The sequence below is a fragment of the Rissa tridactyla genome, chromosome 6 (assembly GCF_028500815.1).
Source record: "Rissa tridactyla isolate bRisTri1 chromosome 6, bRisTri1.patW.cur.20221130, whole genome shotgun sequence".
Taxonomy (NCBI): domain Eukaryota; kingdom Metazoa; phylum Chordata; class Aves; order Charadriiformes; family Laridae; genus Rissa; species Rissa tridactyla.
Window position 1 is genome coordinate 15,532,329 of NC_071471.1, and position 21,616 is coordinate 15,553,944.

Genomic DNA, 21,616 nt, shown 5'->3' on the forward strand with positions numbered 1-21,616 from the left:
CCTCTGGCTAATTGATGTTTTCACTTAAGTACCTCAAAAGAGAACGAACCAACCCTACAAAGCCAGCCTCGGGAAAAGGCGGATCAAACAGCTCTCGCCTCGCCTCGCCCGCTCCCCGCCGGGGGATGGGGGACACCGGCAGACCCCGGCCCCTGGCCCTCACAGGGGGCAGCGGACAGGACAGGCGCCGGTGACCGGCCTACCCGGCCGCGCCCCATGAGGGCTCCGGGAGGCACCGCCCGCCTGAGGGGAGGTGCCGTGAGGCGGGAAGCGAGGCCGTGAGGACAAAGGGGGCCGGCCCCCGCCCGCCCCCGCCGCAGGGGCCCCTGGGATGGGTAGTTCGCGCCCCGCTGCGCCGCCCGCGTCTTTCTCACCAGAGGACTCGCTGTCCCAGTAGCCCCCGCGCTGGCGCCCCGCCCGCCGCTCCCGCCGCGCCCCCGCCCGCGGCAAGCCGGGACCTGTAGTCCGCGGGCGTGCCCCTACGGGTGGCTGGCGCCGCGCGGGAACTACGCCTCCCGGCAGGCAGCGCGGCGCGGCCTCCGTCGCCCCGCGCCCCCCGCCGCGCCGTGTTGTTGCGCCCGGCGCGGCCCGGCCCGGCTCGGTGCTCCCCACCCCTCTCCCGGCGCTCCTGCCCCCGCCGCCGCCGCCGAGCTCGGTGTCCGAGGGCAGCCCGGGGCGGCGGCGGCTCCGTGTGTCAGGGCCCGGCATGGCACTGCGCCGCCCTTCCCGCGGGGACTGTTGGCCGTAGCTGCGGCGGGCTGCCCGGGTAGGTGCGGCGGCGGCCGGGGCTGGCAGGACCCCCGGGTGCCGTGCGGGGCGGCGATCCGCCACAGAGGGGCCCCGGGGGGGAGGGGGGGCTGTGGAGGGGGTTGGCTTAGGGCGCTCTGAGGAGGCCATGATGGGGCGGGGGGTCCCTGAGGGGACCGGGGGATGGCGGGTGAGGTGTGAGGTGCGGTGAGGGGTCTCTGAGCGGGGCTGGGGGGGCGTAGGGGCCACCATGACAGGGGGACAGCGAGGAGGGCTGTGGGGAGCTGAGGGTGCCGTGCTGGGGAGCACTGGGGTAGGGGGCCCTGGAGAGAGCCGGGCCCGGCCGAGGGTGCCCCGAAGGGACTGGGCTGGGCTGAGGGGCCGTGCTGGGTTGGGGCTCTTCGGTTGCTGGGATGGAGGGGAGCCCTGAGGAGCACGGGGTCTGGCGGCAGAACTGGGGAGGACTGGGATGGCGTAGGGTTGGGGATCCCTGAGGAGGAAGAAGTATACTGAGAAGCTGAGGTTTGTGAGTGGGTGTACTGGGGGGAATGGGAGCGGAGGGGGACCCTCAGTGAGAGGATTACTGGGGAGCGGTAGGAGGAAAGGGCTGACAGAGGATAACACTGGGCTGTGCGGGGGAAGATGCTGGGAGTGGTGCTGAGGGGATGGTGCTGTAGGGGCAACTATAAACCGGGGGAGCACGCTGAGGTGACGGCAGGGAAAATGGTGCCTGAGGCTTTGTCAGTGCATGTCATTAAAGTGAGGTTCCTTGATACACCTGGAAGGCATGTCTGGAAAGAACTGAGAAATGGGGTTTGCAAGGAGGGGCTGGCGTACTTAGAATGGGCTGGTAGGTCCAAGGAGAACTGCAAATCAAAGAGAAAAAAGATGACGGTAGGTCTTGGGGAAGAAGCCAGGCTCTGAGAACCTCGAGGTAGAGCTTTTGTGTTCTTGCTTGTCACAGCTGACCAGTGGACAAGAAAACATAGCTTTCCCACTGTGCTACGACGTCCCAACTCTCTCCAATTTTGCAGAAGCGGATGTCTGACCATCCTGTAGGCATGGCTCACTTGAGAGAATTTGCCAGCCAAGTAAGTGGAGATTAAAAATTTGTTTTAAAATCAAGAGCAAACATAACACCCCCAGAAAAATCACTTTTTGCCACTCTTTATCTCCCTTGCACACGTCTCAGCTTACTCCTGTTAGCGGATTGATTTGTGTCTTACACCCATGGTAGTGTTGGACTGACAGTGTTAGGTTGCTACCCATGTGAAAAAAGGGAATTCTTTGCCCAGTATGGTCCTTTTCTCTGAGGTTAACGCTGCTCTTCCTAGGAGACAGGAATCATTGGCGCTCTGAGTATTTTTGGGAGGGGAAGTCTAGAAATGGAAACAGAAAAGCTGTGTGTGCAGGCTGTGCCAGACATACCTTACTGAAGCGTTCGTGACAGTAGCCTGAGAAAAACGGTGCTTGTAACCTTAATGCATAAGAGGTAGTGATATTTGATACTGTACATTTAACTGTTCTAAGAGAGATATCAGCCTCGGTGGATGTGGTTAAATCCTTTTGTTGTGATGACATTTTCATAAGAGGAATGTGGAAAGATGATGTCATGACTCGGGACTAAAAGCTAAACCACATTAATAGTATTGGCTTGAATTTTCTTTTTTCTGAATTTGGTTGTGGGGTGTGTTTGATTATTGGCATATGTCAATACTGAATGTAGATCGTGTTAAAACATGTTTTGTGAGAATTTTTGGCATTTTTCTGTTCTGCTCTTAGGTGTAGAATTATAATACTAAAAGCTGTAGTGGTTTGAGATGATGCTTTCTCCAAGCATTTTCTGATTTAAAATTGATTTGCAATGCATCTTAGTTTGCATGCTGTCTTTCACATAAGCTGTTTCCCCAAAGCGTGTATGGAATTAAATGGAAATACAGTGCCTGAGTGAGTCATAGTACAGGGAGAGGAATGAAAGGAATAGGAAAGGACGCTGTCTGGTTAGGGCGGAGAACTGAGTTCTGTAGCTACAGAGGAGGTTGCTCTGAAGCTTTTTTGTACACAGCATTCACTAACGAAGCTTATCAGAGTTGCAGTGGTCCCATCTCTGAATTTAGTACGCAAATGTAAGGCATTCTCAGATTCTGTCATCCCATGACTCTCTTGTCTGGTCCTGGAATAGGAAAGCAGTCTGTGCTGTCCATTCCTCAGGTCTCTTCAGTGAATGCTTGATGCAACCTCATAATCTGTAACTGTGGCTTGTTGGAAGGGCAGTAGGAGTTGGCCTGAAGTGTTCACCAGAGTTTAGGGAGTGGTGGAGAGGTACTATGAAAATTGAGAGACTAAGGCTTGGATTGGCGTGTCAGAGGCTTGATTTGTCTTTGATTCCCAGTTCTGTTGCTGATGTGCAGGGTTACAAATCCACAGGATTTACCTCTGTGCCTCCATTTTCCTGCTTCAGCTAGTTGGCTCGCTCTTTTCTTGGCCCCCTTTGCTGTGTACATTCAGCACAGTGGGCCTCCGTCTTTGTTGGGAGCTCTATCTGCTAGATGATGTATTTGTATTACTGTGTTTAAAGCTCTGATCTGAGCTCTGCTTCTAGTTTTGTTGTTCCTTATGTGACCTTGAAGAAGCTGTTCAAGTTCTCTGGCTAAGTAATGCTTCGCTCCCTTGAAGCAAAAGAACGCTATCCGTGAAGCAAGTTGGGAGTCTCAGACAAATTTGTGTATTTCAAAGCGTTGAACACAAACTTCCCTCTTGTCTATAGTCCAGAAGTTCAAAACTCTCTCAGGTTTAGCAGTTGAAAAGAGTTGTGCACAGATTTCTTATAGACAGGGAAGCTTTCAAATGTTTCCAGACACAAAGCTGATTTCCCCAAAGAGAACATAGTGCCTGCTGCAGATAGCTCTGTTGGTGGCCCGGAGGTTAATGTGTAGCATGCAGTGTGGGTAAATGATGGATGGGAAGTTAAGGAGGAGAGGAGGCAATTAAGGAAAGAAGGTCAGTAGCCGAGGTTTATTAAAACCAGCATCCTCCTTCTACTGTGTTTGGCAGAGAAAAATGATGTTTGTTTGTTTGGCTGGGTGAAAAGTGCTCTAGTCAGAAGTAACACTAAATGCTGCTGTAGTTCCATATATACCTTTGGAGGCTGCAAAACTCCCAGTCAGCTTCAGCTCTTAAAGTATTATGGCCTTGACAATCTTTTTCTGTTACAGACTTCTCCCATATAGAACAATGATTCTGATCCTGACCTCCCCCAGGCCAAGGAACTCTCACTTCCAAAAGGGTTTAAGCACCTCAATGCAGCAGATGCAGGTGTGACTCTTGCTCATGATACTGAATATGACTCTTTTGAAAGTGAGATCCAGTGGGACACAGCTCAGAGAGAAGACCTTGAGCTGTTTCAAAGGGTATTTCCTTCTGTTCCCAATATGCAGCTAGTATAGTAGTAGGTATAGCTTTGAAATGAGGGTAGATATTTACCCTTCTTCTCTAGTCTCCTCTGAAAGGCTGTGGATATCACGTCTCTGCAGCTGGAGGTGGCAGAGCTGCCAAACCCATTCTTTTCCCGTGAAGCAGCTGGTGTTACTGCCAGGCTTGTCTCATAACACACTGCAATTCTGAATTCCTGGTGTCTGCAGTGAGTCGCTCTGTTTTAAAACATGGCATCATCAGTCATGATGGCAAACACCCCCACGCCTGTCATGACAGAGCATCCTTCTTTCCTGTGCTGTGAGATTCGATCCTGGAGGGCAGAAGTGGAGCACATTACTAGTAGGTTGTCCTCATTCCTCTCATACTTATTCCCTCCCCTGCCTGCACGTACAGCCAAGATAGTGCATAAAGCACTTTCTCCTCAAAGCCTTTTCATGCCTGACCGAGCCATCTCTAGTGTCTGACTGCTCTCAGAGGGGAGAAACAGCATGAGGCTTTTTGCTCCAGAACTGCTGTGTAACTGACATTCAGTCAAGCAAAAAGGTACAACGAGGTGACCATCCCTTAAAGACTTTATGCATTGTATTAGAACAGCGAGCAGCAGCTGGTCAGCTTGCTCTTCAGACTCTGGCCTGGAGCTCCATTTTGCAGTTTTGTGGAAGTGGAAGAAAATGGAAAGATCCCAAGCTGGTGAGCAGTTGCAAAGTTGACAGGTGCTAAAAAGCTTCTTTGGCTATGCATGCTCATTTCTGCAGGTGTAAAGCATTTCATCTGGATTCTACTACTTTCTACTAAGGAAGTTTTTCAGGTGTGTTTGTAGCTGTGCAGTTCCAGAACATGGATTTGCAGCCAGGGTGATTCTCTGACAAGACTGGCACTGAGATCAATTCGTATTTAGAAAAGGGACAGATCGTGCTTGTTACACTCCTCATTGCAGCGCTCTGCAGGTATAAATTTATTGGGGTAGCGGAGAGTCAGGCTACACAGAATGCCTTCTTCTCCTCCCCTGCCCACCCCCACTTGAGCCCCCCAAGTGCGGCAGCACGCTTCTCTTCTGACGAGCGGTGCACTTGCGTGGCTCTCCGTTCCTGGCATAACCGCATTGGTTCTGTCTGGAGAGTGCCAAGGCTTGTGTGCCCATTGATCTGAACGTTTGCTCAGCAGCAGCAAGTTACCGTGTGTCAGCTCAAAAAGGAACTTTTTTAATGGACAAGAGCTTGTGAGCAGACGTCCTGCAGACTAGCATAATTTTATCTGTCTTAGTTTGTTGTGGGAATTCAGGATTGCTTCCACGAAATGCCACCTGGCGATGTCTTCTGTGGTGTCCACAATGGTGGATCACAAGGTGTTCCAACGGGCAGACATTGACCTGCTTGAATCGGGGATAGGCCTGTTTCCTCCTCTCTGTTTACAGAAAGTAAAGAAATTTGTTAGCAGACTCTGGTCCTCCAGCAGGCGTCCAGGAGACTGTAACCATGGCTGTAATGACTCACTACCTCTTTGCCCCATACTCGCTCACTAGGTCTGGCTGTTGCTGGGTATGACTTGTGTGATTTTGGCAACGCCGTCAAGGAGGGCACATCCTCAGGCCCTCGATAGAGTCATACTCTTGCCCTCTCACCAGAGAGCTCTGATGCATTTCCAGATCAGTTTTGAAGTGACAAGTACTGGGAAGGTAAATCCAGTACCTACAAGCGAAGTTTCCTAATGTGGAGGGCCTGTCTCTTCTGCCCACTAGAGTCATATCGTTTTCCTGAGTCCCTTGGGTAAAGTTTCCTTGTGCTTGTCAGGAAGGTTTGTCTCCTTCACTGCCCCTACCTGAACTGCTTTGTTCCACAGAAAATGGGATACGCTGATGTCGAAGTATGGAAGCTCGTTTATGAAGCTGTCCGTGCTTACAGACCCTGATACATAAAATGGCGGTTGTCCCAAAAGCTGCCTGCGGTAGTTGGTGCTCTTACGCTTCATGTCCTGTTCTTGAAGTCCTGATTCTTTGATGTGCCATGCCAGGCTGAGGAGTGGAGTAGTAACTTCTACCTTGCCATTTCCTTTCTCGTGGGAAAATTACTTACGTGGGAGGGGAGGAAGGTTTTCTTGCAGGGTGGCTTCCCTGCAGGATTCGTGTGCATAGTGTTTCCTTTATCAGCTGAGCCAGGTGCTTCTAGGAGATGATTTCTCTCCCTTCTCCCTGATGTGTGGAGTGGCTGATGTGGTGAGTGGCGTTTTTACAGTGCAGCAGGTGACTGTGCAAGATAACGTCTGTGCCACCTTGCTGCCCCTTCCTCTAAGTTGGTCAAGAGGTGAAACTGCTCCTGGCCTCTTGTGAGCCTGGACTACTCAGACTGTTCTCCCTGTGCTGCAGTTGTCAGTCTCATGTTGTCTCCTGGCATTTGTCAAGCTCAAATCCTCTCCTTTTTTCCCCGCCCCCCTCTCTCCAGTCCCTGTTATGTATCTCCCGTTCCTTTCATGTCTGCATATCCCTTCCAGTCTGTTTCCAGTGCATTTGTTCAAAGTACAGCCTGTTTGGGTGTTGCCATGGATGCACGAGGATATTTGGTTTTCCTTTTGTATCTTGTGCTGGAATGCACATTGAAATCCTGTTGAGTGAGCTGACTGTACAGCTCACTCTGGGCCTGCTTTACTCCATATGACGATGCATGGGGCACAGAAGGCAAAAAACCTGTAATGACTGGTTGGCTTAATCATTAAGCAGCGCCTAGGGCTGCTCAGTGATGGTCTGCTGCTAGAACCTGGTGCTAGATGGAAAAATGCTCTCAGATAAAATATCTGCCAGCTCAAGGCCCTTGCAAGGGTGTAGTCCCTCTGGGTGACGTGTTGGAGGTGAGACCGAGAAGTTCTGGGTGTGGAAAACTCACTGTAACGGCTTGGCCGCTTCCTGGAGGTCAGGCCATATTTTCCAGATTATTTTTTTTAAACTAGACTTATTTTTTAAAAAGAAGCAGAAAAGCTAGTCACAAAGAGCCTTTTAGTAGCACGAAGCAGCAGGACCTCGTGGTCTGCAGCTGGGCAGAATGAAATAGCATGAGAAAATTATTCTGATTCCTTCCCTTTCTCATCCATACTCATCTTAATAAAGAGTTAACTTTGAAGCTGCTGTTAAAGAGTCAGCGTTTCTCAATGATGATCATGTTAGTAGCTCCCCAGTTGATGTGCTTATCTAATGAGGGGAGTGCTATTTGCTTTTGTATCTGGGCGTGCCAGACAGAGGAGAGGCTGTTCCAGAAAAGCAGGTCTGCAGATGAAGTGTCCGTTCAGCTCTCCGGTCTCCTCTGGGATAGGCAGGTGTCTGGCCTCCTTGCTGCTGACCTTCCAAAAGATGTGAGGCACCCTCTGTAAACATCTGAAGAGAGCCGGGCTGGGTGCTGCTTGGAAATCAGGCTGCAGCAGAGCAGAAACCTAATGTGACCTGGTATTTATATGACTGGAGTATTTCACCCTCCAAACAAGTAGGGAAGGGTGCAAACCTTTCAAATCCTTTGAATCTGAATGCAGGAAGGCAGACTAGGGAAACATCCTTGGGAACTTCTATGGCCTCTTGCTTGTGCCCGTTTCTCACCCAGATCTTTAAAAGAAGTCTGGTTGTTGTGGACCTCGACTGCCTTTCTATTCAAGTGTGAGCAAGTGCTTACTCGTGGAGGTGATTTGGCACCAGTTTGGTGCCTGCAATTTGAGCAGTCCTGTCCCAAAAGAGCTGACGCTTTCCGTAGAGATACTTGCCAACATTCTCCTTCTGGGCTTCTATCACCTTCATTCCCCACTACGGTCTGCAGGGGTGGAGAGCCCATGTAAAAGACTTCTTCAGTTCCTCTCATCTTGGATATATTCTGTGTAAAGTTTCTCAGCATGTGGAGACCTTTTAGGATATGTGAGTTTCGGGTGAATTAAACAACAGCAGCATAGACAGGGAGATGAGCTGTATTGGGTGGTTATGTGCGGCACTCTGCAGGCTGCTGTGGGATTTCATGGAGTTTTCCCATCTCTGCTTTCTGGTTTAGCACTCCAGGGTGGATCCTGAGGAGCTGTTCACCAAGCTGGAGCGGATCGGCAAAGGATCATTTGGTGAAGTGTATAAAGGGATCGACAACCGCACCAAGGAGGTGGTTGCTATCAAGATCATTGATCTGGAGGAGGCTGAGGATGAAATTGAGGACATTCAGCAGGAGATTACGGTGCTCAGCCAGTGTGATAGTCCCTACATCACCCGGTACTACGGCTCCTACTTGAAGGTAGGACAAAGCCATGGCAATTCTCTTGCCAGCAGTTTGGGAATGGGTTGGGTTTCTCTATGGGTGCTGCAGCTGGTGGTGGCATGTAGCACTGAAAGGTGCGCGATCTGTGAGTGTCAGCGTGGCAGCAGGAACAGCGGTGGCTCTGTTCACTGCGTTTATGTTGTTTTAATAGGAGACTGGGCTTTAAGACACTTGCAAAGCACATGGAAATGAGGTGCCCAGTACAGTGTGATCCCGAGAGCGGGACACTTCACTGGAGAGAAGATTATTCATTGAAGAGGCTGACCTCTCCACAGTTTGACCATTCTTGAAAGGAAGTTTGTGGAATACTTTTCCAAAATATTACATTTTTAAGGTAGCACCACTGAGGGCTTTATGCCTCTGTAAAGAAGAGGAGTTTGAAACTGTACTTTGTGATCTTGTGATCATCATTTCACCAGAAATGATGAAAAGAAGTCTTTGCAGAAGTGCTGATACCACTTCTGTTGAGAACAGGTTTAGGAATCCCAAATGGAAGCTACTAGTAGTGATGACCTCTGCATGCCGGCTGCTGGAGGTGTGTGTAACACTGGGTCTGTCGCAAACGGTTCTTGAGCTCTTTGGATCCTGATTATTCCTTACATATTTTTCAAAGGCCATAATGCATTTTCTCAGCCTTCTACTGAAAACACCAAGCAAGCCATGGTTTCATGGATCTGCCATTTATCTCCTACTGGGGCCCTGTGAACATCGCTCTAGAAATCTCTTCTCTGAGGAGTAAGAGAACGTCTTGCTGATCATACCCTTCAAGCTGGCAGTCCTGTTAATGAGATCAAAGACCGCAAAGCTCTCCTGTCATTTTCAAGAAGGAGATGTGCTAGATCTGTTGGAGTGATGTTAAATGGCTCCAACCTGAGAATATGGTTATCTCTGTGGGCTGTGTAGTCTAGTGCCTATAGGGACACTAAGCGTGCTCAGATAAATCTGCAGACCAAGAGAAAGAAATGTACTGGGGGCAGGTCCACTGCTATAATGCTGTGTCAGCAGGAAAGAGGGAGCTGGGAGGTCCCTCCTTAAGCCCCTGAGATCTGCAGTGTGTGGCATCTCTGGGATTGCGTACAGGACTACTCATGTGTCTTGCTGCCTCTGGGGTGTTTCACTTTTCTGCCTCCTTTCATTACTGTCTTTGCTCTTGATTTGTGTTCTTGCTTTCAGGGCACTAAGCTGTGGATAATCATGGAGTACCTAGGAGGAGGTTCAGCCCTGGATTTGGTGAGTATGTGGTAAGCTCTGGACCATGAAAAACATTGAATGCCCGTAAGCCAGAGACTCACTTGCCACATACCATCTATTTGACAGCCCTGTGCCTGAAGGGTAGGCAGTGCAGGACAGACATGCTGGTTATGCATATCCTAAGACAGAGGAAATGTTTGTATGGAGCTCAGCTGTCAAAGCACTGTTCTCCAGCATGCTTTACAATGGGAAGAGCTAGTGAACTGAAATGTGACAGCAACCAGTTGGTTTTGAGCAGTGCAAATCTGTACTTCACCTAATCAAAGGTCTATGCCTGCAAATGTTCATGGTTTTATTCAGTGCTTGCATGGCATCAAGCTCAGCAGGGACCTGGTCTATGATCAGGATTCCCAGGTGTTTGATAATACAAATGACGTGTAATAAGTTACCCCAGATTTTAAGGGAATACAAATGCAGAATAGACACACGGGTAGAGTTCTGCTGTGCTGTATTCTGTCAGAGGATTTTGCTTTTCTCCTTAGGACAATAAAGCCTGTTTTTCCAGAGCAGTAGCTAAGGTCATGTAGTGAAAACTGCTGAGCCTCCACTGCCTTGCAGGAAGGGTGTAGTTGGGGGGGGGGGTTGTCATCAGCAGAAGTCATCTTAGTATCAGAACCTCAATTACTGCACTGAGAAGGCAGCACTTGTTTAGAGAAGAACTGATGGAAAGGAGAAGAGCTTTGAAACATTACTCCACAGCCAGAGCGTAGAAGTTGTCTGCATGCTGTTGCAGTAGCTGAAATGTAGTTTCTTGCATGCTAGCAGGGAGACTTGAACAAGAGGAAGTGTTAAGATGTTCTGTTCACCAATGTATGACCAGGCCAAAGCGAGAGATGAGCATCCTGCTCTTTGCCTGGGAAGCCTTTAATAGACTAACAGAAAATCTCCCAAAGGTTTTCTACTTAATGTTGCCAGGTGCGAAGTCCAGCATTCTGCCTGCAGAATGTGCACCAGGCATGCAGTAGGTGCTTCCTGATGAATATGACCTGCTTGGCCAAGGTTTCCAACTAATAAACTGAGAGGCTGGAAAATCCAGGGCATCAGTTGCCCTCCTCTAAGTCATCTTTCTGCCCTCTATCAGCTGAAGCCGGGACCCCTGGAGGAGACTTACATAGCTACTATCCTGAGAGAAATTCTAAAGGGCTTGGATTATCTACACTCTGAGAGGAAGATCCACAGGGACATCAAAGGTAAGACCAGAGAGTTCAGCTCTTTTTCTTGTAAGGGATGTTACTAACATATGATTCAGAAGTAATATACGGCAATAATCTGAGAGATTTCAAAGACTTTCTTAGTGTTGCTTTTCCTGTTGGGTTGCTTTTTTCTGAAACTGACGCTTGTGATTTTATTGCAAGTCATGTTTTTCCTGTCTTCAGAGTTTAGAGTTACAGTAAGGATCTGTAGTTCTTCTCTGGCATTTGTAGTTTGGACAGGCAGGGACTAAAGCAAAGGAGTCAATGAAAGACGTGCCCAAATATTCGCTGACTTTCAGTTACGTCTGGACATTTGCTTTACTGCTGGACCCTAAGGCATGTGTATACTGGTTATGATGGTTATAACTTACTGTGAAGGTGAGCTGCCCTCAGGCAGGGCTCACAGCCCTAGAAAATCAGGGCAGTTTGTGTCAGCTCATCCTGTTACTGATTTTTATAGTCATTGGCCGTATATAGTGTAGAGACCTGGCATCTGCCTCCCAAAGAGCAGTCTCACACCAAGCACAGAGGATCAAAGGAGGGCGTGAGGACAGTGCTATGGAGACGTGGCCAGCGTTGGATGCGAACTGCTCTGACCCTCTGCAGGAGGGGATGTGAACAAGCAAAGTAGAGAAACCTCATGCAGGGAGATATGCAGAAAAGATTCCATTGTGTATGGAACACACGTAACGTGTATGAGGCTGTATGTTTCTAGCGCTGCAGGCCATGCAGGACTGTTGGCTGCCATCAGAGTGGGGAAATGCTGAAAGTTTGTGGGTAGGGTCTCTCTCGAAATGAAAGGTCCTACAAAAAAACCTTGTCCCAAAACCTGAGCAATGCCACTGTCTTGATCTGAGTGAGGGCGAAGCAGTATAAGACCAAAAGTTGTGAGCGCTTCAGAAGCATCTGTGCTGAATGCTGCTCTGAAAAAAAAATCCAAGACCATTTGAGGTATCTTGAGACATGTTGCCTTCTCTTCTTTGTGTGGCCAGGAATCACATTCAGTTGATTGTGTGGCCCTTCACATCTGCTCCTTGCTACTACCCTAGAAATAGTCCCCTTCTGAGCCAGCCAAGTGTATGAACTTGTTCCGTGTTACCCAGCAGAGGTCAGAGCATGAGAATAAGTCTGAGGCTGGAAATCCAAGCTGAGGGTTTTCACTGAGGAAAAGGAGGATGCTACGGGAGGTCCATTCTCAGTATTCAGTTCTGTGTGGGCTGGAGATGATTCGGAAACCAGTGGACTTCATGCTTATTTATGTGAACAGCTGCCAACGTGCTACTTTCGGAACAAGGAGATGTGAAACTGGCTGACTTTGGGGTGGCTGGACAGTTGACAGACACACAAATCAAGAGGAACACCTTTGTCGGGACTCCATTCTGGATGGCACCAGAGGTCATCAAACAGTCTGCTTATGACTTCAAGGTGAGCTGGGAGCAGGAGGAGGATTGCTACTTGGTGCTACTGTATATGAGATCATGCTAGGGTTAATAAAGGGATTGGAAGTGCAGCTTGTTGCAAGAAGGATGCTTTCCTGTTATAGTTCAGGGTCTGTTGGAGAAGTTTGTCTATTAGACATGAAACACCTTATCTGTTTTTATGTGACCAGCCCTTCAGCTGTGCTACAGTTGCATGTTTCCATGCTGCAGACTTGCTCCTTGCTTTTCTGTGCTGTCACCGTTTTTGCTCTTCTTTCAGGCAGACATCTGGTCCCTTGGAATTACAGCCATTGAACTAGCAAAGGGAGAGCCTCCCAATTCTGACTTGCATCCTATGAGGGTTCTTTTTCTGATCCCCAAAAATAACCCTCCAACACTTGAGGGTCACCACAGCAAGCCCTTCAAGGAGTTTGTGGAAGCCTGCCTCAATAAGGATCCGAGATTTGTGAGTATTGCTGTCCACTTGTGAATTTGGGTAGGGTATTGCAGAGGCCAAAGATTCACTTAGCAGGAAGACCTTTTGGTGCAAAGCTCCTGGAGAGATGGAATTACTGAGCTTGCGGAGTGGACAGGCAAGCCTGGCAAGAATTGAAGTCAGTGCGCTTGCATGTTTAGTGTACAGAGACGGTAGATGTAGCACGCTTTCCTTATTTGCTGCAGAGGCCGACAGCTAAAGAGTTGCTAAAGCACAAGTTCATCACACGCTACACCAAGAAAACCTCATTCCTAATGGAGCTGATAGATCGATTCAAGCGCTGGAAGTCGGAGGGCCATGGAGAAGATTCCAGTTCTGGCGATTCTGACATGTACGTACGTGTTCTGCATGGAGGGATGCCCCTGCTATACCCTGCGTGTCCCAGGGTATCCTACTGCAAGCAGCTCAGATCCTTTTCCCCACCTGGGTTGGAGATCTTACGGTAGCTCAGGGAGACCAGTGAGTGTCCGTTTGTGGGAGCAGGTGTCTGTTGCCTGAAGAAACAGGCTGTTACCCCCTCTTCGGTGGGACCTGGTACTCTGTTCTAGTCTTAACCTGTGGAGCCTCTTTGCTGAGTCTAAGCAATCAGAAGTACTAACAAGAAACATCTAGCATGTGCATAACTAGTAAAACAAGGCTCTTGATGCCTGTATTTTATGCACATTCAGTTAAATGCATCACCTTTCAAAGAGCTACAGGCTTTAGTAACTGTGGGAGCCGCTGTTTATGTGTGTTTGTATATTCATGGGTGGAGAGCTTTGCTGCTGATGCAGAGGATAACGAAGCTATGAGCCTTGGGTGAGGAAAGGGCACTTTGTTGCCCTGCTGGTATCGCAGAGCTTCTCTTCACCTTTAGTGGCAGTGTCTCTGGGAGGTTGGCTTGCAACACCTAAGCCTGGCCCCTCAACTTGTGAGCTTGGGTTGTCTTGAAATTTAACTAGCACTTGAAACTCTCTTCAGCCTGGCTAGAGCAGAAAGGTGGTGGCGATTTGGAAACATGATGTAGTACTTGGCTCAGATCTCCCTGGTGCTGTATATGGGCTCTAGAAACTGATGTGGTTTCTCTTTAGGATTTTTTTCTGGGACAGGGAAATGCCTGTAGCCCTGTGGTGATATGACAGTCAGGTGGGGGAGAGCTTGTGACTATGGGAATGCGTGAGTAAAACATGCAATGTACGGAGCCGAGGCTTGTGTCTTGACCTCCCTGTTTTCATTTGCAGTGATGGAGACACAGAGGATGGAGACCAGGGTCCAATCTGGACATTCCCACCAACTATTCGCCCCAACTCCTTGAGCAAGCTGCACAAAGGAATGGCTCTTCATGGTTCCCAGAAGGTCTGTTTGCTGTCTGTTCCTTCAGAAGTAGACTGAACTAACACAAGCTTTTGAGGGTCTTGCAGGAGCTACCAGTCACTCATGTTCTGTCTTAAAGTTACTTTAGTTTGGTGTCAAGGGCTAGTGCCCCAGAGTTCCCTCTTCCACATCATCAGGGTACTGCAATCTGCGGCTTTCCCGACACCTGGTGAGGGGACTGCCATCGAGATGCTTTGAATTTACCAAATGCTTAGTAGTTTGTGTGCCCTGGGAGCCTTTGCCTGTGCTTGTAACTTCTTTTTGTGTTGCGTTCTAGCCTACCGAGCCCATCAAGAGGCAACCACGGTCACAATGTCTCTCTACGCTTGTTCACCCAGTTTTTGGGGAGGTGAGTAGAACCTTCTGTGGTGGTTGGAGATCAGGATCCCAGCTAAAACCAGCACAGGGGGCTACTGGCCATGGGCTGCAGTTGCTATTTCCAGCAGGAGTGCAGGAAAGGAGGTTCTGCTTTGGAAAAAATCACTTACGCAGACACTGTGTCAGGGTTCTTTTCTTGGAGTGCTGAGTCACGGAGACCCTTTCTCTGGTCCTGATGATCTTCTGGATCCTGATGCTGTTCCAGCGGTGGCCCAGAAGAGCTGTGCTTCTTCAGGGATAGTCTCTGCACTTACATTTGTTTTGTCAGGTCTAATGCTGTGTGGAAGGAGGGTTTACTGCAGGACTGGAAGCAGAGGTCATTCTGAAAAGCAGGCTCTTGAGAAAGCACCGCTTTGGAAATGGAGAGTTTAGCTAAATGGCCTCTTCAGTATTCCACTGCGCTTGACTTCCAGAGGTCAGAGCATGAGGCAGACAGTCTGGGTCTCACAGGCCTAAGCCTATGAGATAAAAAGGGATAAAAATAATGTTGGTTTCTGATGCAGGTCGTTTGTTTGTGCAGCATAATCACTGACATCTGGTTCTCAGTCCTTTCTGTTTAGGATGCTTCGGGGGACGGGGGGGTGGGCGGTGCTCAGAGCCGTGAATTCTCCAAAGCAAGGAGCGCATCTTTGTGCTTCTCCTCACCAACGTTGCTGCACCAGTTCCAGGCAGGAAGTGGCTTCTTGGGTCTCCCTTTTCTGCTAGTTTGACTCAATCATCCCAGATTTGCTGATCCTCCTTTGATTAGACTACCCTGCCAGCTCTGCTGATCCCGCTCGGCAAAATCACATGCAGGGAAAGTTCTGGGCAGTCTCTGAAATAACCTGGCTTCTGCGTGCAGTAGCAGGGGCTTGGAAGAAAAGTCCAAACCTCCAGGTCTCCGAGTCTCCAAGTAGGAAATCTGCTTCTCTGCTGATTGCACGTGTTGTTCATTTCAGTTCTAGTTTCCTACCAACAGCAGACTTTCTCCTTCTCACTGTTGTGTCAGCGCCTCTTAGACCTGCTGGGTTTTGATCACCTCTTGCCATAAAAGGGCTGAAGCTGGGCTTTGTCAATTGAAATCTTACTGAGATGCTGTTCATAATCTTCTATATGCCTTCCCTGCACGTGTATTACTGGATGTTAATATGGAAAATGACCCACAGCGGGTAATTAACACAGATGCGAGCAACTGCAAATCTAGAAACCTGTCTGCCCTTTCTGGGGCAGGGAGGAAAGGGGTGTTTGGGCGCGGAGGGCCAAGCAGTGAATAAAAGCCAACCTGTAAGGCTTTGTGCGGTACAGCTCCCTAACCCCCACTAACCTCTGGAAAGCTCTTCTGCAGCGGGAAGTGACAGGATAACGCAGACTGCTCACATCACAGGCTGCTGCACAAACTAAAGGTCCTTGGCTTGGCATCAAAGGCTGATGATAAATCGGCAACTCACCTGCAGGACAGACTGGGCGGTCTTTGATCAGTTAGACGTCAAATCAAATCCTTGGCTTTAGCATCACAACTATTTTTGGCCTAACAAATCTGTATCCTTGATGTGTAATTGAGCTGCCCTCCATGCCCTCTGCCACGTCTGAATGAGCAGAGGGGCGTGCGAGTTGCTCCCACAGCTGAGGCTTTGTGTTAGTGAGCCATTATTACCCCACTGAAGAGGCAGCAGCAGTTTTTGGCTAGAACTGTGTGTTTCCAGCGGGGCACTCAGAGCACAGGAATGGCTCCAGCTGGGGATTAGCATTCACAGTGTCCTGCTTTCTGGACCATGGAGAAAAGGTGAGCTCCAACAACAGGAAAAGCTGATCCTAGAATTGCAGGCAAAGAACGGCGAGGCTTATGTAAAGCTCTTTAATCAGCATAGCCTAATGGGAGCTTAATTGAAGCGGACAGTGGTTAGCCGGCAGACATTGCTTGTTCAACAAAAGGTTTTGATTTTTGTTCAGCTCATTGCGTAATGATGCGCGCGAGGGAAGGGGCTGGCACGTGAGCTGCCCGTGTGGAGGAGGTGGGGAAAGGCTGCAGAGGATGGGGCTGGGGGTTTTCCAATAACAGTCTCCTTCAGGCGCAGCGTTAGTGACCTGCCCAGAGTTCCTTAATGACAGAGGTTTAGCTATTTCAGATGAACAGCTGGAACCATGTGCGAGTAGGCTTGTGGAGGTCTAGTCGGAGTGCGCTGACCATGACAGATGTGAACTGAGTCTTTTCATCTAAGTCAGGTGCTGCATGTGGAGGTCGTGGTGCACGGGGAGAGCTGTCTCTTGGGGAGGAGCGTTGGAGGCCAAGCGGCTCGGGATCTCTAGCGTGGCAGTAGTCTGCCTCGGCCTCCCAGGCACTAGAAGTAACTCAGACTTTTTCGTGGTTATTGAAAGTGGTGGTGACTAACCCCTGGTGTTACGATATTTTCTGCACTACCTGTCTGCAAGCCTTTGTGTGCATCTGGGTGCTAAGCTGTCGTTAGCAGCAAAAGTGACCGTACTGGTTCAGATACAGCTGGAGTTCTTTGTTCCGTTACTACTTAACAGGTTTTCAGGCCTGTCAATCCTTTTCTAATATCCTTTAGTTTAAGAGTACGTCAGCCTGTTTGTTAAGGCCTTCAATTGCTATTAGTATTTGGAGGAAAGTCTGAAATCCAGACGTTGGATTTCCGTCTTCCTGACCTACAAAAAGAGCCCTTTGTTTATTTAAGAAGAACGCGGGTGCTCTCCTTCACCCTTGTGGAGTCACAGTAAAAGGGAAAGGGACTTAATGTCTGTACTGCACTGCTCGACCAGTGCTTTCTGCAATGAGATAAGGAACTAACGCACTGTTTCTGGCTTGCAGCTTAAAGATAAGCACAAGCAGACTGGAGGCAATGTGGGAGCTATGGAGGAGCTGGAAAACGCCTTTAGCTTGGCTGAGGAGTCCTGCCCAGGCATCTCTGACAAACTGATAGCACACATGGTGGAGCGGGTACAAAGGTGAGTGTCCTCTAGAGTGGAGCTGGCAGTGAACTGAACCATTGTCATACTCCACCGCTGTGGTAAAGGTTGGTGCTCAGCAGTCAAGACACCCAAAAAGTGAATATTGATGACAGCTGACCTAAGAGTTGCTAAGTCACTTCTTTTAACTGCTTTTCATGTAATGGAAGCGGTTCTTCCTGCCTGAGAAGTCCTTTCTCACAGTGAACAGGTTTCTGGCGACTATGCAAAGCGTCACTGGGATTGCTTCTAGAGTAGAGAGCATCTGTTTCGTTGCAAGGAATGTGCTTTACAGCACTACATGCAGCCAGTCGCTTTGCTTGCCCAGCTTCAGGTAGCAGGAAACTGTTTTTCCTGAAGTGAATTACTTATTAAACCAGTGAAGGAGTATAGTCGGGTAGAACTAAGTTCTTTGCTGCTCGGCAGGTGCTGCGTCAAACTTACCTCCACTACTGGCACCAAGTTCAGTCACATCCATGCATTGCAGGCAACAATGTCAGATCCTGATCACGGGGTTATCAGGCTTTATCTAACACTTAATTTGGCTTTTCTCCCTTTCACAGCAGGCTATCCTAAATCTCGCCATTTCCTCATGAGCCAAGGTGAAGCCCCTCCCTGGTTAAGGAGGCTGGAAGTAAAGTATTTCGCTATACGTGTGACCAAAAGAGCCATCCTGTGCTCTGGTTGCTAATGTAAATACAACCCAGCTTTACAGTCTTCACACCCTTGAACTTAGGCTTTCTAAGCATTTATTTCTAACGGGTTTAAGCTGGCGTAGTTTTGTGCCTTGTAGCTCAGGTATCCATCGGATGCTGTCAACCAAAGTAGAGCCTTAGCTCTGAAAGCTCTGAAAGACTGAAAATACTGGCCATCCTTGAGGCCTTCTGTTACCAAGTCATTCAAGCTTTCAAGCAAATATGCTATGGGTCTGTTTAGATTCCTCATCTTCATCACTTAAAGCCGGAAAGAGAACACTCCTCTCTCTTCTGGCTGAACCACAGGTCACAGAAAGTGTCCTTGTGATGCCTGCAAAATCTTTCTCCTCCAGCTGAGCAGGAGGTGCTCGCAGATGTGCGTTGGGTGGCTCTGCAGGGCAGCTGTTTCAGGATTGTTTACTTCTGTCAGCCTAGAAATGGCACTCCTGGCCAGGGCATAAACGCAAGACGCTGTTGTTTTGGGTTTTTTTGAAGTTTGCAAAATCTCAGAGACCGTGGTTGGTTTCTTGCCGTAAAACACTAGTGCTCAAAATCTCTTGTTAGCCTAAAATTGGATCTTCAAGGCATGAAAAAAGAGCCACTTGGCTTTTCGTTAAATTGCTGTTTTGTTTTTTTTTCTTTCAAGACTTCTTTATCTAGAAAACTGATAGTGGCACGGGAGTGGGGACAAACAGATCCAGACTTACCCTTCACCTGCAGACACGCTGGTTGGTGCAGTGCCTGTGGGCCGTCTTCCAGGGGAGGGCTGGAAACGCACAGTAGGGAGCAGTTCCACCCGTTATTCTTCCTTGCAGGTTTTCACACAGTCGGAACCACCTGACCTCTGCCCGCTGACACCTACGTTCCCTGCTGCTGTTTTGAGGGGGGAAGGATTTTTTCCAGCTTCATAAGAACTCCATCTCTAATCCAGACCACCATCTGCTGTTGGATGTAACATTGTGTTACGGACTCCAGGACATTTCAGAGCCTTCATATTACACGTGTTTCCATGATAACCCAGGGTGGGGTTTGCAATGCAAGTACAATTTAGACCTTTTGCAGTACCCGAGATGGGTGGTCTAATTGTTTTTACAATGTAATCAATGCAGTTTTTAATTGTTTCCCTATGGATGTATCCATTTTGGCTTGGTTTGATTCACAGCTTACTGGTAAACGCCTGGCTGCTGGAAAAGAGGGAGATTCTCTTCCATTGAGTTGTGTTTCAAAGGCGAGTCTGATGGGTTTAGCCTCCTGCCCTTCCTAAAGAAGTGTTTATGAGCGGTAATGTGGGAGCGCAGGTATGTTTAGAAGCTCTCCATGCATTGCGGCATCTGGGAAAGTTAGAGCAGCTCTCCAATCGTTCTGGAGAATTGCTTCAACTCCGGCACACACTACTAATGAAAAGCTTTCAAGTATAGCAGCAGCTGAGCTCATGTGCTGCTGCTCTTTCCCAGCTTGTCATTTCAGAGGAGGATGGGTTTGCTGATTGGACTTTTTTTGGCTCTGGGACAGCATTTTGTATTAAGCCTTGATTCTTCTAAGTCAGGCAACAGCAGAACTTGCCCTGGGTCTCCAGGGACTGGAAGGCAAAGTGGTTACATTTGGTTTGGGAGCTGGTGGAGTTCCTTTCCTTGGTGCTTTCTGCAACTGAGGCAACTAGATATGCAGGTTTGGCAGTTCTAGTCTCTAAGCCGAGTAGATGCCTACTGTACGTGCCCAAATGTTGCAGAAGAATTAAAAAAAAAACAAAAAAGGCGGCGGGGGAACCCAGTGGCCAAAGGTGCTGACAGGGCATCAGTTCAAAAGGCAGATCAACGTTGCATAGCAGATACCTGTCCTCTGCAGAAGGGTATAAATCGGATAGCTAGCAGCAATGGCATCCGCGTGGTGTGGCTGGGGGTCGGCAAAAGCCGCTCTAGACCTCCATCCCCCCTTCTTCTTAACTTTCCCTTTCTGGCTCTTCTTTCAGTCTGGGATCTAAACTCGCTGAAGCCAGGGCTCTGCTCCAGTTGACAGGCCGTGCTGGTGTTTGCTAGCAGGGAAATTAAAGCATCTACTGCCGTATTGGCTGCTTAAGGTAATACCAGCAGAGCCATCCCAACTAGCTTTGCTTTCTGTATAATACTAGTTTGTAAAGCAAATCTTTAATTCAGGTAAGTGCACAGATCTTAAATCTGTACTTTAAAGGTCTAGAAAAATAGACTTAGGAAAATAACTCCTGATAGCTGATTGCTTAGAGATCTGCTCTCTAATCGTACAGATATTCCCATTAAGTCAGCAAGACCTCAGATACCCAGATCTTTCTGTCTGGGTGTTTGCGTGTGAATGATGTGGCTCGCCCCAAAGCCACTGAGAACAAAAGCTGTAGCTGTTCAGCATTTTTTGTAAAAGATAGGCCACTTTGTTAGTAACAAGGCTTGATTTTTGGTACTTTGATTCAGACCTGCAGATTGTAAGTGCTGGGCTAAAAGTAGCTCAGAAGGACCATACATTCCCTCACCCCGGCGTGCGGCGTTCACTTTAGCTTATGATTATCCTTTACTCTTCCTCTCTGACGGATCAATACGGTCTCGGCACACACCAGGAACTTGTCCAGTAGAGACGAGGTGCTGCTGTTTGAGCTTGCTGGAGATCTGCTGTGGAATGGTGTCTCTCTTGAGGTGAGAGCCATCTCAGAGCCTGCATTTATGAGGAACAGAACAAACCCATTTTTTCCTCAGGAGGAGGCGTTAATGTATAGACAAGAAACGTACTGAGGTGGAAGGCAGAGGCTGGAGTCCAGCAGAAAGGCGGCTGAAGGGCTCCTGCTGCTTTTAAAGTTGCTGTTCGTGACGGTAGCAAATCGTGTCAATAAGGTACCTTGTGTTATTACTCACATGCACTGCAGTGTAATGAGTAAACTTTTTAAAGGAAACAATCCCCACAAACTTCGTCCAGTATTCAAAGCAACAATGGTTTTAGTTTTTAAAAACAGTGAAAGGGATCTGCCACTTTCAATAAAGTAACAAAACAAACAAGGCTGGTGTCACTTTGTATTAATAGGGAAAGAATATTTGTTCGAGTTGCTTTTCTTTGCATTCTTGGTGTTCCCCTGCATCTTCCTGCCTCACGTACATCTACCAGTGCTCCGTGAGACAGACCCGTTTCAGTACTTTTGTGCAAGGAGGGAACGAATACGCTGGTGTTAAGGGAAGCACACACCCTTTGCAAAAGCAACTGCTTTAGTGCAGTTTTTGCTGGAGTCTGTTTATTGATCTGCAATATTAGACTTAGGATTGACTGTAAAAGCTGACATCAGGCTCTTGCTGCCTTCATCTTTCTCCCTTAGCGCTTGTGAGGGTGACCGAGCAGTGGCAGAGGCTGCCCAGAGAGGCTGTGGAGTCTCCATCCTTGGAGATAATCAAAAGCTGTCCAGACACGGTCCCGGGGAGCCCTG

At 48.7% G+C, this 21,616-nt stretch overlaps 1 protein-coding gene across 1 annotated transcript; it reads left to right on the forward strand.

Annotated features, from left to right (window-relative positions):
• The first annotated feature begins 554 nt into the window (after window positions 1-554).
• Window positions 555-21,197, forward strand: STK25 (serine/threonine kinase 25). Its single transcript, XM_054206325.1, has 12 exons — window positions 555-766; window positions 1,712-1,838; window positions 8,199-8,429; window positions 9,627-9,683; window positions 10,786-10,894; window positions 12,165-12,322; window positions 12,596-12,781; window positions 12,997-13,142; window positions 14,032-14,146; window positions 14,442-14,513; window positions 17,349-17,485; window positions 18,996-21,197. The coding sequence occupies exons 2-12, from the start codon at window positions 1,788-1,790 to the stop codon at window positions 19,033-19,035; spliced, it is 1,302 nt and encodes a 433-aa protein (XP_054062300.1). The 5' UTR covers window positions 555-766; window positions 1,712-1,787; the 3' UTR covers window positions 19,036-21,197.
• The last annotated feature ends 419 nt before the right edge of the window (window positions 21,198-21,616 follow it).

Excerpts from the sequence above, each read along its gene's own strand:
- STK25 (XM_054206325.1), top strand. The coding sequence starts at position 1,788 with ATGTCTGACCATCCTGTAGGCATGGCTCACTTGAGAGAATTTGCCAGC. Across the intron at positions 8,430-9,626 it reads ACTACGGCTCCTACTTGAAG|GGCACTAAGCTGTGGATAAT; the intron begins GTAGGACAAAGC and ends TCTTGCTTTCAG. Across the intron at positions 14,514-17,348 it reads TTCACCCAGTTTTTGGGGAG|CTTAAAGATAAGCACAAGCA; the intron begins GTGAGTAGAACC and ends TCTGGCTTGCAG.